Source organism: Pagrus major, chromosome 1 (assembly GCF_040436345.1).
Source record: "Pagrus major chromosome 1, Pma_NU_1.0".
Classification (NCBI taxonomy): domain Eukaryota; kingdom Metazoa; phylum Chordata; class Actinopteri; order Spariformes; family Sparidae; genus Pagrus; species Pagrus major.
The window spans coordinates 4,691,371-4,708,680 of record NC_133215.1 but is presented as its reverse complement, the minus strand read 5'-3'; the positions used below and the strand labels follow the sequence as shown (position 1 = coordinate 4,708,680).

General features: G+C 42.3%; 1 protein-coding gene across 1 annotated transcript; it reads left to right on the top strand.

Annotated features, from left to right (window-relative positions):
- Nucleotides 1-596: 596 nt before the first annotated feature.
- Nucleotides 597-17,054, top strand: LOC141002636 (B-cell receptor CD22-like). Its single transcript, XM_073474008.1, has 14 exons — nucleotides 597-656; nucleotides 2,738-3,086; nucleotides 3,216-3,312; nucleotides 3,698-3,779; nucleotides 4,704-4,905; nucleotides 5,176-5,436; nucleotides 6,616-6,806; nucleotides 7,169-7,338; nucleotides 12,132-12,145; nucleotides 13,588-13,857; nucleotides 14,128-14,388; nucleotides 15,368-15,449; nucleotides 15,770-15,830; nucleotides 16,908-17,054. The coding sequence occupies exons 1-14, from the start codon at nucleotides 597-599 to the stop codon at nucleotides 17,052-17,054; spliced, it is 2,247 nt and encodes a 748-aa protein (XP_073330109.1).
- Nucleotides 17,055-17,310: the final 256 nt, after the last annotated feature.

The window sequence follows — 17,310 nt, the reverse complement described above, 5'->3', positions numbered from 1 at the left end:
TTTTGTTTGGAAGAATGAAAGGAAGCAGTTGCATTTATCGGTTGTGAAGGAGTTGGAGGTGTTGTCAATGGGAGAAGAGAGCTTTGGGGTTGGTGGAGCCAGAGTGAATGAGGTGGGAGTAGTAGGTGGAGCGGGTTTTGGTGAGAGCATCTATGTATTGCTGAAGATAGTCTGTATGAATGTCTGGTTCAGGCTTTTTAATTTAATCAAAGGTCAGGTTAAAATCAAGACTGACTGAACCTTTGCTGTTCTGCTGCCTCGCCTTTGGATCAATATCACATTTAGTGTTCAGTTTGCTGATACGTCCATGTTTTACCTGCATTGTTTGTAAAGCAACAGTAAGAATCATTTCTTCATTTCATCTTGAGGGTTCACAGGCGTTTGTCTCTTCATACATGCTAATAATAAAGAGGAAGGAAGCAGCCAGTTAACACCTCGATGTGTGTTTAAGACAAGTGAACCAACCAGAGAGAGACAAAATGTCTCGTGACAACGTCTTCCCTCTTTATGTAGAAGTGTTTGGTGAGATGAACTGACATTCAGCACTTCTCATGTATGTGATCGACCTGCTGATTTAACAGACGTGAGGAGAAGCTATGAGTTTAACAGCAGCAGCGAGTGGATTTGTTGTCGTCCTTCTGTCTGCACAAGGTACTGTACGTCTGCATTTATACTGTAAGATTGCTAGCATTTTTTTTTATAACTTGTTTTTGCCTCGTTTCCTGCTGCAGTTTATCTGCCCAGCACCAAACAACAAAGTTAGCATCTGGCTGGAGACCAAAGTAGAGTATTTAGCTGTTAGACAGACATTTCCCTCAGTATTTGTGACTCTTTCTTGCTTTAGGATAAATTTGTCAGTGTTTTCTATCCGTGAGAAAAGTTGCTCACACCTCAGAGTTCTGCATGTCTCTAAAGCTATCATTCACAATCTGCAGCAGCCTGACCACAGGAAGATGAGCAGCCAGCAGACACTTTTTTCATGTGTCACACACTTCTTATAAGTACTTCTCTCTAAGTACTGTGTTAAAGTACACAGTGTCAATACAAGACCACGGCAGCCCACAAACACCCGCTATAAAGCAGCCAACTTTAGCGCAATTATTTAATCATTGTGTTACGTATGACAAGAAAGGGGCCCGGTGGACAGCTTTTACAGATGCAGTCATGTTGCATATCGCTAAAGATATGGTGCCCATATATACAGTGGAAAAGCCGGGGTTCATCCACATGCTGAAAACTTTCGACCCCAGGTATGTGTTACGACGCCACTACGGGGCATGCCTCAAGCCAGAGGTAGTAGACAGGCTTGTCTTCCTGGCCAAAAATATGATTTAAAAAAAAAAAACATGTTGAAACTAAAGACAGCAAGCACACACCTCATGTCCTGTACAGCTACCAACATGTGATGTTTACTATGCAATGCATGCAGATGTTTAATTCAGGGATACAAAATACTTTTTGTATACAAAAGGCACCTTTATTTATCTGCAAAAAAGAAAGACACATGTATTTTTTTCAAGAGGAGGCACTTTTATTTATTTTTTCAAGTGAGTTTTAGGGTGCACTGTTTACAATGGCGGGAACAAACAGAATGGGTACATAAAAATGATAACAGATAAGAAGCAATCTGACAGAATACAAATAAAACAGAAAAAAGTGCTTGAAAATGATGAGAAACACTAAACAAACGAACATGACAAAACACAAATAAACAGAGGTGCATAAAAGAGAAATGGCAGACAACCATACAGGATATATATTGTCATATTGTCAGTGTTTTCTATCCGTGAGAAAAGTTGCTCACACCTCAGAGTTCTGCATTTCTCTACAGCTATCATTCACAATCTGTAGCAGCCTGACCACAGGAAGATGAGCAGCCAGCAGACACTTTTTTCATGCGTCACACCCTTCTTCGTTCCCTACTTCTCTCTAAGTACTGTGTTAAAGTACACAGTGTCAATACATTGTTGCTCCTTCACTGCAGCCTCTGTGTGATGTCCGTCCTCAGTGCTCTCAGAGATCATGTGCACATCTTTCACTGTTACTTTGCTTTAAATATTCTACATACCGTTCCAGTTAAGATAACAGAGACTGCCCAAAAACCTGTTGATGAATTTTCATTCATCTGATTAACACAGGTGAGAAAGGAGATTCAGGAGACGTGATGCCTTACGTTGAAGTATTTAATGAAGCTCCATGGAGGAGAACATAGCTCAACAGTACATGTAGTGAGACAGTGTATTGCTTCACCAGTGCTGAAGGACACTTCCTGGTCTCTGACTATTTAACCTGCTACTGAATACTGCTTGTTTAAGTCACGTTGTAATCGATGGAAGAAGATGGATTTTGGTGGATCATGAAGCTGGTGTGTTTCTCGTATGAGATATAGTGAAGGTTAGTGAAGGCACAGGAACCTCTGCACACACAGAAGCCTGTGACCCCGAGCATGACCTCAGGGTAACTCTACCTCCTCTGTAAGCAGAGTGGGAGATGTATATAGACAAATGTACTACTATGAACCTATGAGACTGAACATGTGAAAATTCCTTTACAAAACCGTCTGAAGGCTGCCTTTGCTCGCCCACCCCAAACACAGGTTTGTATGAAGAAAGACACAGTATTTTGGGAAGTGTAGCTTCACAGACTGAAGCTCCTCCACTACAGTGAAAATCTGTCTCCTGATGATGTTTTGAGTCTGATTGTAGTTTCTGATGTGCTCTGTGTTGCAGTGATACAGGGTCAGGATGACTGGGGAGTGACTTACAGCTCTACTGAGATCTGTGCCTTAAAAGGATCAACAGTGGAAATAAACTGCACATACACATACCCATCCAGAATAGATGGTGGTGATACTGAAGTTAAGGAAACATTCTGGTTTACTAAACTGAGTGGAAATCAACCTGTGGATCTGAGTACAGACTCAGATTATCAAGGTCGTGTTGAGTACAGTTGTTATGAGAAGAGCTGCACTCTGAGAATCACAGACCTGAGAGAGAGCGACTCAGCTGAGTACAAGTTCAGCTTCATAACAAACCAACCAGGTGGGAGATATACTGGTTCACCTGGAGTCACTTTGAGGGTCACAGGTAACATTTTCATTCATGTTTTAATTATTTCCAAATGTTCAACATCTAGACAACAATAATATAAATGTGTTGTGTGTGTATGTTGACAGTTTGTCTAAAATAACATTCTTGTTCCTTCTTCACATCCAGATCTCCAGGTGAAGGTGAGCGGATCCTCACATTATGACCGGAAAGACCTGAAGTGTCACAGCAGTTGTCGTCTACCTGATCGTTCTTCCTACATCTGGTACAAAAATGGACAGAAAATTCCATCACAAACATCTTCTACTTATTCAGTCTACTATTATTCTACAGACAGTTTTTCCTGTGCTGTTAAAGGACATGAGGATTTCCCCTCTCCTCCAGTGTGTGAGTTTACTACACTAACATAACACCATCTGATGGAGTCTTATAACTACATGTATTTTAATATGGAGACCCTCATTGTGACTCTTCATCAACTCTGGTTTAAAAATGATCAAAACTTTGTTTTATCTTTCAGGTGTCAAAGGTCAAACCTGCAACAGAGTGATTTACACTGACAGGAGCATCTGTGCCTCCAAAGGCTCATCAGTGGACATTTCTTGCACTTACAGCAGTTTTAACATTATCAACTCTAAATTCTGGTTCAGTCCTGAACGTTCTCATCAGTGGCAGAGTCCTTCACAGCCTGAGGACCTTAGTGAAGACTCCCAGTTTGCAGGTCGTGTTCAGGTCCTTGAAACAGAGACAGGACGCTCCACTCTGAGAATCACTGACCTGACAGAGAGTGATTCAGCTCAGTATCACTTCAAATTCACAACACAATGGTTTGAATGGAGGAGTAGTTTACCTGCTACAACTCTGACTGTCACAGGTACTGATGAACACACACTGATGTAAAACATCAACATAGTATATTTAGAAACAGAGAACATGTTGAAAATGATGGATCATCATGAGTTTGTGTAATAATGACTGTTGTGTTGGCACTAATGTTCACTGCTAGTTCTAGGAATAGTAACTGTTGTGTTGCCGTGTGTGTACATCTATCACTGATTTCTGTCAGAACCAGTGATAATAATATTGTTTCTTGTTCTCATATCCAGCTCTGCAGGTGCAGGTGACCAGAACAACAGTCCACCAGTCTGATACTGAGGCAGAGCTGAAGTGTCACAGCAGCTGCAGTCCAGCTGGTCGTCTTTCCTACGTCTGGTTCAAGAACGGACAGAAAGTCACAGGGGTGGAGACATCTTCTTTTAAAGGCCGGGTTTATCCTGGAGACATCATCTCTTGTGCTTTGAAAGGACATGAGAACTACGGCTCTCCTTCAGTCTGTGAGTTTGATCCACTGTATCAGGAAAAATCACATATACACACTGGCTACAAATTGCAGACAGCCACATGTGTAAAGTAGTAAAAGTACAAATCATATTTATTGGCTGTCAGTTTCCACCAGGAGGAGTCTGACCAGGGACAGCTCCACGATCAGCTCTCTACACAGCCACTGTGACAAATAGAGACAATTACAATAGAAACAGAGAAAGATACATTTCAATCACAACAGTCAATTGTCTGTGAAAACATATTCTAATGTTTCATTAATACATGTTCATATCTCCTCCAGATGCTCTAAAGCTTCCCTCTGTGTCAGTGACTCTGACCTGTAGCAGTGATGCTAACCCAGCAGCTAACTACACCTGGTACAAGAAGAATGGAGATCCAGACCTTCAACCTCTCAGTAAAGAACCACAGCTTGTCTTCAGCTCCATCCAGTCCTCTGACTCTGGAGAGTATTACTGCACAGCTGAGAACGAGCTGGGGAGGAGGACGTCTGAATACATCTCTATTGATGTGACATGTGAGTGAAACAGTTCATTTAAAAATAACAGATTAAATGTGTCCAGTCTTTGCAGGAGAAGATTTTACTGTCATGTCTACGTTCTTGTGCTCCACATTCTCAGTCTGCTGTAATTCACTGAGCAGCTCCAGGAGACTTGAGGAGTTTTATGCTGTTTTGGGACCCAGATTCAAACAGTGCTACACACAGCTGTTCACACTTTATGGTTTAAATACTACACAATCTATTTTTGTAACACACACTTAACCTATTCTCTTAATACATCTCTAGATGCTCCAAAGCTTCCCTCTGTGTCAGTGAGTCCCTCTGCTGAGATAGTGGAGGGCAGTTCAGTGACTCTGACCTGTAGCAGTGATGCTAACCCAGCAGCTAACTACACCTGGTACAAGGAGAATGAAGACTCACCAAAAGCATCAGGGCAGATCTTCACCATCACTGACTTCAGAGCTGAACACAGTGGGAATTATTACTGTGAAGCCCAGAACAGCAGAGGACGTCATAACTCCACCTTACAGCTGATTGTTGTGGCAGGTGAGACACTAACTGGCTGATTAACAGACAGTAACACCTGGGAAACTGATCAGTGAATCAAACCCTACTAGTGAGGTCCACTACAGTCCATCTAATAACTGTCTATCTCCATTTCCAGGGAGCTCAACAACAACAATGATGATAAACATCATCAGGTTGACTCTGGTGGTTGTGGTGTCGGTTCTGCTACTTCTGTTTTGTCTGTGGATGAGGTGAAACTACAAACATTAATCAGTTCCATCACTGATCTGTTACTCTGAATATTTACTTTCATGTTTTTTTAATTTTTAATGAACATTTTTGTTTGTTTGTCAATTTGATTCAGGAAGAAGAAAACTCTGAGCTCCACCACTGAACCAAATGAACCCATAGAGACTATGGAGATGAGAGAGGTATTGGGCCACAGTGACGAGAAATTAGCACATTTACTGTAGATGTTTTTATAACAAAGATCAATTTCAGGAAACAGTTCTGCTTTAAACATGTCTGAGTTTGTTGTCATTTAAAATCTGATTGTATCCACTTTCAATCATAAGGCCTTTGACTCTCATCTTGTTGTCTCTCCCCATCAGTTGGAGTCTGATCCTGATTACACCAACATCTCACCTTTGAACAGAGAAACTGCAGCATGTGGCAGAAGTTTTGAGTAGCATGCAGCTTTATGTTTACCTGTGCAGGTACATTACATATGTTCAGGATTATACTTGGTATGCAACATGCTATTTTATCTTTTAATGCTTATAATATAACATTTTATTCTAATGCAGTAAATTGCTTTGAAGAAATACTGATTGGCCTATCACATCACACCTGTCCTGGCAGAGAAAGACACGTGGAACAGGAAGCACAGTATCTCACAGCATGTACATTATATATTAAAACACATTGAAATGTAACATGAGCCCAGCTCTATCACACTCTGTAGCTGTAACTTTTCAAAGTATTGCAGTGGCTGATTGAAATAAACATCCAGCTTCCAACAACAACTCTGTAGTTTGAACATTGTTTCAGTTCCCTCTATGTGCTGCAGAGGGCGACAGTGTGCAGAAAGTTTTGGATCTCACCATTTTTGCAACGTGTAACGGTACCAACTGACCAACAATGGACCTAGCGGTCCCACTGTCCAGTACCATGGAGGGTCTGCTGCCCTGTGGTTGCGAGTCTCCCCTGTTGACGCAGGTCTTGTCCCTGGTTCAGTCGACGCCTCTCCGGCCCCTGAGTTTCCAATCCCTGCTGACTCACCAACAGACCCCTCAGACCATCATTCTGCAGCCTTGTCTGACACCCAGGCAGACCTGCCTCATGCCATAGTCCTGTTGCCCAGTTTCCAGCCTCCAGCCCTGCTGCCATGTTGCCTGCCTCCTGCTCTGGTGTCCAGCTGCTAGGCTCTGGCTTCCAAGGGCCTCCAACAGTACCAGGACTCTGCCCGTCATGGTTTGATATTAAAGCTAGCCTCTTGTTCTTTACCCTGCCTGCCTCCAGAGTGTCTTATGTTTTGGTCCTCACTTTTGTTGCTACACGTAACATCCAGTTTATTGTCTAAACATTAGCTCACATACACTCTAATAATAATAATACATTTATTTTATATAGCGCTTTTCAGGATACACAAAGACACTTTACAGGTTAAAAAGCTGAATGATAAAAAACAACACAGTAAAAATACAAAAAGAGACAAGTTATACATTAAAAACAGTTTTAAAAAGGTGAGTTTTGGTTGAGTGTTTTGAAGGTAGTGAGGTCTGTACAGTCTCTGATGTGTGTGGGGAGGGAGTTGCAGAGGGAGGGGGCAGCTACTGAGAAGGCTGTGTCGCCCCAGGTCCGGTGCTTGGTCCTGTGTGGTGGAGTGAGGAAGTTTGCGTCGGAGGAGCGGATGGTGCGGGACGGGTTGTGGCGGGCTTTGTGAGTGAGGAGGTGTATTTTGAATTGAATCCATTGTGAGACAGGGAGCCAGTGGAGTTTCTGGAGGATGGGGGTGATGTGGTCACGGGTGCGGGTGTGGGTGAGAAGGCGAGCAGCAGAGTTCTGGACGTATTGGAGTTTATTTAGGAATTTGGATGGTGTGCCATAGAGGATGCTGTTGCAGTAGTCAATTCTGAAGGGGTGATGAAGGCGTGGATCAGGGTTTCTGCAGCAGAGAAGGAGAGTGATGGGCGGAGACGGGCTATGTTCTTGAGGTGGAAGAAGGCAATTCTGGTGATTTGATTTATGTGCTTTTGAAAGGAGAGGTTGTTGTCAAAGATGACTCCGAGGTTGCGACTGTGTGGGGAGGGAGAGAGGGTGGCATTGTCTAGGGTGAGGCAGAAGATGTGAGCGGTTTTGAAGAGGGATTTGCGGCCGATGATGACCATGTCCAATTTGTCGCAGTTTAGTTGGAGGAAGTTTGTTTGCATCCAGGATTTGATTTCAGTGAGGCAGTTGGTGAGTGTGGAGTGGGTGGCAGTGGTGGTGGATTTTGTGGAGATGTAGATTTGGATGTCGTCAGCGTAGCAGTGGAAATGGAGACCATGACGGCGTATGATGTTGCCAAGGGGAAGCATGTATAGGATGAAGAGGAGTGGACCAAGCACTGAACCCTGTGGGACGCCTTGCGACAGAGGAGCAGTGGAGGAGGTGCAGTTGTTGATGTGGACGAACTGTTGTCTGTTTGTGAGATATGATTTTAACCAGGAGAGGGCAGTGCCGGTGATGTTGAGGGAGGATTCAAGGCAGGAGAGAAGAATGGAGTGGTTGATGGTGTCGAAAGCTGCAGTGAGGTCCAGGAGGATGAGGATGCTGAGGTGGCCGGAGTCTGCAGAGAGGAGGAGGTCATCAGTGACTTTAAGGAGGGCTGTCTCTGTGCTGTGTTGAGAACAGAAGCCGGATTGAAAAGGTTCAAAGAGGTCGGTGGAGATGAGGTGGGTTTTGAGTTGAGCGGCAACGGTGCATCCCAGTGTTTTTGATAAAAAAGGGAGGTTGGAGATGGGACGGAAATTTGTCATAATGTCAGGGTTGAGTCCAGGTTTTTTGAGAATGGGGGTGACAGCTGCCAGTTTGAGTGACTGAGGGACTGAACCAGAGCTGAGGGAGGAGTTGATTATTTTTGTGATGAGGGAAGAGATGGCTGGAAGACAGTTCTTGACCAGGTGGGATGGGATGGGGTCCAGGGCACAGGTGGGGCTTTTCATTTCTGCCATGATGGTGGACAGGTCCCTTGGAGACACAGTGGAGAACTGAGACAGGGGTTGAGAGGTGAGGGGGGGAGTAAAGGAGTGAAGGAGTGGAGGGGGTAGGGGTAGGGGAGGTGGACAGGTTGCTGTAGATGTTGTCGATTTTTGTTTGGAAGAATGAAAGGACGGAGTTGCATTCATCGGTTGTGAAGGAGTTGGAGGTGTTGTCAATGGGAGAAGAGAGCTTTGGGGTTGGTGGAGCCAGATTGAATGAGGTGGGAGTAGTAGGTGGAGCGGGTTTTGGTAAGAGCATCTATGTATTGCTGAAGATAGTCTGTATGAATGTCTGGTTCAGGCTTTTTAATTTAATCAAAGCTCAGATTAAAATCAAGGCTGACTGAACCTTTGCTGTTCTGCTGCCTCGCCTTTGGATCAATATCACATTTAGTGTTCAGTTTGCTGATACATCCATGTTTTACCTGCATTGTTTGTAAAGCAACAGTAAGAATCATTTCTTCATTTCATCTTGAGGGTTCACAGGCTTTTGTCTCTTCACACATATTAATAAGATAAAGAGGAAGGAAGCAGCCAGTTAACACCTCGATGTGTGTTTAAGACAAGTGAACCAACCAGAGAGAGGGACAAAATGTCTCGTGACCACGTCCACCCTCTTTATGTAGAAGTGTTTGGTGAGATGAACTGACATTCAGTACTTCTCATGTATGTGATGGACCTGCTGACTTAACAGACGTGAGGAGAAGCTATGAGTTTAACAACAGCAGCGATTGGATTTGTTGTCGTCCTTCTGTCTGTACAAGGTACTGTACGTCTACATTTATACTGTAAGACAGGTAGCATTTATTTTTCTAACTTAATTGTTTTAGTTCACTCTCAGTCTTCTCATCGGCCTCGTTTCCTGCTGCAGTTTATCTGCCCAGCACCAAACAACAAAGTTAGCATCTGGCTGGAGACCAAAGTAGAGTATTTAGATGTTAGACAGATATTTCCCTCAGTATTTGTGACTCTTTCTTGCTTCAGGATAAATTTGTCAGTGTTTTCTATCCGTGAGAAAAGTTGCTCACACCTCAGAGTTCTGCATGTCTCTACAGCTATCATTCACAATCTGCAGCAGCCTGACCACAGGAAGATGAGCAGCCAGCAGACACTTTTTTCATGCGTCACACACTTTTTATAAGTACTTCTCTCTAAGTACTGTATTAAAGTACACAGTGTCAATACAAGACCACGGCAGCCCACAAACACCCACTATAAAGCAGCCAACTTTAGCGCAATTATTTAATCATTGTGTTACGTATGACAAGAAAGGGGCCCGGTGGACAGCTTTTACAGATGCAGTCATGTTGCATATCGCTAAAGATATGGTGCCCATATATACAGTGGAAAAGCTGGGGTTCATCCACATGCTGAAAACTTTCGACCCCAGGTATGTGTTACGAAGCCACTACGGGGCATGCCTCAAGCCAGAGGTAGTAGACAGGCTTGTCTTCCTGGCCAAAAATATGATTTAAAAAAAAAAATGTTGAAACTAAAGACAGCAAGCACACACCTCATGTCCTGTACAGCTACCAACATGTGATGTTTACTATGCAATGCATGCAGATGTTTAATTCAGGGATACAAAATACTTTTTGTATAGAAAAGGCACCTTTATTTATCTGCAAAAAAGAAAGACACACGTGTATTTTTTTCAAGAGGAAGCACTTTTATTCATTTTTTCAAGTGAGTTTAAGGATGCACTGTTTACAATGGTGGGAACAAACAGAATGGGTACATAAAAATGATAACAGATAAGAAACAATCTGACAGAATACAAATAACACAGAAAAAAGTGCTTGAAAATGATGAGAAACACTAAACAAACAAACAAAACACAAATAAAACAGAGGTGCATAAAAGACGAATGGCAGACAACCATACAGGATATATATTGTCATATTGTCAGTGTTTTCTATCCGTGAGAAAAGTTGCTCACACCTCAGAGTTCTGCATTTCTCTACAGCTCTCATTCACAATCTGCAGCAGCCTGACCACAGGAAGATGAGCAGCCAGCAGACACTTTTTTCATGCGGCACACCCTTCTTCGTTCCCTACTTCTCTCTAAGTACTGTGTTAAAGTACACAGTGTCAATACATTGTTGCTCCTTCACTGCAGCCTCTGTGTGATGTGCGTCCTCAGTGCTCTCAGACATCATGTGCACATCTTTCACTGTTCCTTTGCTTTAAATATTCTCATGTAAACCTTAATGATTTGTACATTTCTCCAAACCTCTGTTGACTTTCATGAACCACACATACCACTGAAACTTGATTTACAGTATCAACCCATTTTTAAAACAGACCTTAAGAGAAACGTGTGATACAGAATAAGTCTAACGTACCGTTCTAGTTAAGATAACAGAGACTGCCCAAAAACCTGTTGATGAATTTTCATTCATCTGATTAACACAGGTGAGAAAGGAGATTCAGGAGACGTGATGCCTTACGTTGAAGTATTTAATGAAGCTCCATGGAGGAGAACATAGCTCAACAGTACATGTAGTGAGACAGTGTATTGCTTCACCAGTGCTGAAGGACACTTCCTGGTCTCTGACTATTTAACCTGCTACTGAATACTGCTTGTTTAAGTCACGTTGTAATTGATGGAAGAAGATGGATTTTGGTCGATCATGAAGCTGGTGTGTTTCTCGTATGAGATATAGTGAAGGTTAGTGAAGGCACAGGAACCTCTGCACACACAGAAGCCTGTGACCCCGAGCATGACCTCAGGGTAACTCTACCTCCTCTGTAAGCAGAGTGGGAGATGTATATAGACAAATGTACTACTATGAACCTATGAGACTGAACATGTGAAAATTCCTTTACAAAACCGTCTGAAGGCTGCCTTTGCTCACCCACCCCAAACACAGGTTTGTATGAAGAAAGACACAGTATTTTGGGAAGTGTAGCTTCACAGACTGAAGCTCCTCCACTACAGTGAAAATCTGTCTCCTGATGATGTTTTGAGTCTGATTGTAGTTTCTGATGTGCTCTGTGTTACAGTGATACAGGGTCAGGATGACTGGGGAGTGACTTACAGCTCTACTGAGATCTGTGCCTTAAAAGGATCAACAGTGGAAATAAGATGCACATACACATACCCATCCAGAATAGATGGTGGTGATACTGAAGTTAAGGAAACATTCTGGTTTACTAAACTGAGTGGAAATCAACCTGTGGATCTGAGTACAGACTCAGATTATCAAGGTCGTGTTGAGTACAGTTGTTATGAGAAGAGCTGCACTCTGAGAATCACAGACCTGAGAGAGAGCGACTCAGCTGAGTACAAGTTCAGCTTCATAACAAACCAACCAGGTGGGAGATATACTGGTTCACCTGGAGTCACTTTGAGGGTCACAGGTAACATTTTCATTCATGTTTTAATTGTTTCCAAATGTTCAACATCTAGACAACAATAATATAAATGTGTTGTGTGTGTATGTTGACAGTTTGTCTAAAATAACATTCTTGTTCCTTCTTCACATCCAGATCTCCAGGTGAAGGTGAGCGGATCCTCACATTATGACCGGAAAGACCTGAAGTGTCACAGCAGTTGTCGTCTACCTGATCGTTCTTCCTACATCTGGTACAAAAATGGACAGAAAATTCCATCACAAACATCTTCTACTTATTCAGTCTACTATTATTCTACAGACAGTTTTTCCTGTGCTGTTAAAGGACACGAGGATTTCCCCTCTCCTTCAGTGTGTGAGTTTACTACACTAACATAACACCATCTGATGGAGTCTTATAACTACATGTATTTTAATATGGAGACCCTCATTGTGACTCTTCATCAACTCTGGTTTAAAAATGATCAAAACTTTGTTTTATCTTTCAGGTGTCAAAGGTCAAACCTGCAACAGAGTGATTTACACTGACAGGAGCATCTGTGCCTCCAAAGGCTCATCAGTGGACATTTCTTGCACTTACAGCAGTTTTAACATTATCAACTCTAAATTCTGGTTCAGTCCTGAACGTTCTCATCAGTGGCAGAGTCCTTCACAGCCTGAGGACCTTAGTGAAGACTCCCAGTTTGCAGGTCGTGTTCAGGTCCTTGAAACAGAGACAGGACGCTCCACTCTGAGAATCACTGACCTGACAGAGAGTGATTCAGCTCAGTATCACTTCAAATTCACAACACAATGGTTTGAATGGAGGAGTAGTTTACCTGCTACAACTCTGACTGTCACAGGTACTGATGAACACACACTGATGTAAAACATCAACATAGTACATTTAGAAACAGTGAACATGTTGAAAATGATGGATCATCATGAGTTTGTGTAATAATGACTGTTGTGTTGGCACTAATGTTCACTGCTAGTTCTAGGAATAGTAACTGTTGTGTTGCCGTGTGTGTACATCTATCACTGATTTCTGTCAGAACCAGTGATAATAATATTGTTTCTTGTTCTCATATCCAGCTCTGCAGGTGCAGGTGACCAGAACAACAGTCCACCAGTCTGATACTGAGGCAGAGCTGAAGTGTCACAGCAGCTGCAGTCCAGCTGGTCGTCTTTCCTACGTCTGGTTCAAGAACGGACAGAAAGTCACAGGGGTGGAGACATCTTCTTTTAAAGGCCGGGTTTATCCTGGAGACATCATCTCTTGTGCTTTGAAAGGACATGAGAACTACGGCTCTCCTTCAGTCTGTGAGTTTGATCCACTGTATCAGGAAAAATCACATATACACACTGGCTGCAAATTGCAGACAGCCACATGTGTAAAGTAGTAAAAGTACAAATCATATTTATTGGCTGTCAATTTCCACCAGGAGGAGTCTGACCAGGGACAGCTCCACGATCAGCTCTCTACACAGCCACTGTGACAAATAGAGACAATTACAATAGAAACAGAGAAAGATACATTTCAATCACAACAGTCAATTGTCTGTGAAAACATATTCTAATGTTTCATTAATACATGTTCATATCTCCTCCAGATGCTCCAAAGCTTCCCTCTGTGTCAGTGAGTCCCTCTGCTGAGATAGTGGAGGGCAGTTCAGTGAATCTGACCTGTAGCAGTGATGCTAACCCAGCAGCTAACTACTGCTGGTACAAGAAGAATGGAGATCCAGACCTTCAACCTCTCAGTAAAGAACCACAGCTTGTCTTCAGCTCCATCCAGTCCTCTGACTCTGGACAGTATTACTGTACAGCTGAGAACGAGCTGGGGAGGAGGACGTCTGAATACATCTCTATTAATGTGACATGTGAGTGAAACAGTTCATTTAAAAATAACAGATTAAATGTGTCCAGTCTTTGCAGGAGAAGATTTTACTGTCATGTCTACGTTCTTGTGCTCCACATTCTCAGTCTGCTGTAATTCACTGAGCAGCTCCAGGAGACTTGAGGAGTTTTATGCTGTTTTGGGACCCAGATTCAAACAGTGCTACACACAGCTGTTCACACTTTATGGTTTAAATACTACACAATCTATTGTTGTAACACACACTTAACCTATTCTCTTAATACATCTCTAGATGCTCCAAAGCCTCCCTCTGTGTCAGTGAGTCCCTCTGCTGAGATAGTGGAGGGCAGTTCAGTGACTCTGACCTGTAGCAGTGATGCTAACCCAGCAGCTAACTACACCTGGTACAAGGAGAATGAAGACTCACCAAAAGCATCAGGACAGATCTTCACCATCACTGACTTCAGAGCTGAACACAGTGGGAATTATTACTGTGAAGCCCAGAACAGCAGAGGACGTCATAACGCCACCTTACAGCTGATTGTTGTGGCAGGTGAGTTATTAATTCCCCAACATGATCATTTATTGTCTGTGAAACCTTTGACAAAACCAACCCAGAATCCATTGTTTTTTATGAGAAGCCGTTTAGGCCAGAAATACATACTTCACTTGCACATACATGCATACTCTCAGTATTGTATATGAGTGTGAGAATGCATATATGTGCGAGTTGAGTACGTATGTATGTAAAAGTCAGTAAGTATATACATAAAAGTGAGTATGTGTGTTTGTATGTATGAGTGAGTATGTACGTACCATTGTCACAGGCCTAGGTTTTTTCATGCAGGGAGTCAGAGGACCAGCTCAATGCCTCAGGACAGAAGTCACCAATCTCGTGAGCAACTTAACTCATGGTGCAACTCATCTTTTTCCATAACACTATGGATATATAACTATAGTCCATTCTAACATGTAAAAAGAACGACAACACTTAATTCTGCATAGGTAACATTAGAGTTATCTAGAACACTCAAACAGTTTGTCTGGCTTTCAGCCCAAAATGCATTGCCTCAAGGCATGCTGGGGAAACTCTGGCCACCTATTCAACAACTGAGTTGAGTGTCAATGTAACCGGATGTAGGATGGTGATGACGTTGGAGGTCATTAACCTGAACCGGAAGTTGCTGCCACAATATGGCGCTGTGGGGATTTATTTACACGTGAAGGAGCTAGCCCTCTGACTCCCTGCACGATAAAACTGCATGATAAAACTGATATTCTCACTCTTACATATATACAGACTCACTTTTACATATATACATACTCAACTCGCACAAATATGCATTCTCACACACATATACACTACTGAGAGTATGCATGTATGTGCTCAGTACCAGTATATATGTATATGCAAGTGAAGTATGTATTTTTGTCCTTAACGGCTTCTCATAAGTTTTGCGCAACTTACAATCATGTTTGGATCCAATAACTCCTGTAACTTCCAGTGTTTGTGCTCTGTCACTGTTTTCCAGCTACATGGAAGTTACCCGTTGCTCTCTCAACCACTGCTGTGTTGCTGGTCTTCATATTCATCTTGGTCTTGTTCTGCATCAGGTGAGCAGTTCAGGTTCTCTGTGATTGAATTTACTTTGCATCATAAAGGAAACACTTACATATGTACAATGAAAGAGTTATTGGCCCTCTAGTCCCTATGATATAAAGCTTGTGGGTTTGAATCTGACCTGTGGCCCAGAGCCTTTCAAAAAGTGGGCAGTCGCTGCATCGCTCGAGAACAGCGACCATTTATTCTCTCAATGTGCATTTGAGCATTATATGAATGTATGCCTGAAAAAATATGAACCTATCCTGTAAAGTCTGTGATGAGTTAAGTTTTTCATTTGTTTCTTTGTTCGGACCTTTTATCCTCTCGTCAGAAGAGTGAGGTCTTCACAACACCCGTCTGAGGCTGAGGAGAGACCAGACAACAGAGCGCAGGTATAAACAGAAACTTCCTACCTTGTCCTTCTTTGCCTACTTTCTTCACCCACATGAATCACTTCCTTCTTCTTCTATCACCCTCTCATACTTTTCTATGTGAACCTCAACTCATGACCAGAATTAAGATAATGTGAAGGATTAGCTGCAGTGGAAGGTCAGAATGTTATACCGACTTTAAAACTTGTGAACTTGTCCTTTAAATACCCACAATAAATGACGTAATTTTAATATTTACAACATTAATGAGGTGATAATACAAACTCAGAAATATTTAAATATTTATTTATTATTTCCATAGGTGAAAAAACAAGCTTTTCTCAGAGGAAAATAAGGTCCCAGAACACTGTTTGAAGCTAGAAAGGTGGCAGGGTCCGCCACATAAAAACAAAGTAAAACAGTATAAACTGTGTTTTCCTTTGATGTCAGTTTGTTTATGTAGTTTGTTTGGACAGAAAAATAATCAGTCAATGAAGATCTTTCTCTTCTGATTAAAATTCCGTCCCCAAAACTACGTAGTGCTCCTTTAAAGACCATACGGGACTCCATGTATATGGTTGTAAATAATGTGTTTTGAATGAATATTGTGACCTCTGCTGGTGAGCAGTAGGTAGTGCAATAACAAAAACAAGCTTCAGGATCACACACGTCTATGTCTCAGCAAATTAGGCTGAAAACTCTCCACTTTTTAGTTAATTGAATGGTGATTTGATGCAACAGCGCAGTAAATGTTTATTTACTACCTTAAAGGGCCAGTTCACCCCTGTAGTTTTATTTATCCAGATTGTTTTGCTGTGAGTAGTTGAGTTTTGGAGTTATCAGCTGTAGAGATGTCGGCCTTCTCTCCAATATAATGGAACTAGACGGCACTTCGCCTCGACCTTGTTGTGAACAGTTTCATTATCTTGAGTAACCAGCTCATGATTTCTGGAAAGAAAGATTGCTGCAGAGTTTTTAAATTTAGTTTTTGGGCACACAACCCGAGCATCTAGTTCCATTATATTGGGTTAGGGTTTCTTTGTCAAGAGTTTGAATACATGGAAAATGTAAAAGTCCTCTTGTCCCTGTGGCCAGCAGAGAGAAGAGCTTCAGTACGGCAGCGTACGATTCACAAGGACCCAGGCAGACGCTCTCTACTCAAACTTCAGCCCAGCTCGGCCCCACAGGAACGAGGAGGAGAGTGTTGTATACGCGAGTCCAAACTTCATCAGTGCCTCAGGGTGAGCAGCTCCTCACACAGGAGAATCTTTGCTGCCGTTTTAATGAAATACACATTAAGTTTGAAGGCTGTTGCATGTGTCTGTTGTATTCTAAACTGAATTTCATGATTTTTGAGGTTTCTTGTTAATTATTTTACTATTTTTTCAACAAACTATTTTAATGTCTGTTTAATTCCTTCACAGAACAAACCATCAGGCAGCTATGGAGGATCCATCTGCACTGTACAGCAGAGTTATCAAAAGCCACCGAGTGTGACGAC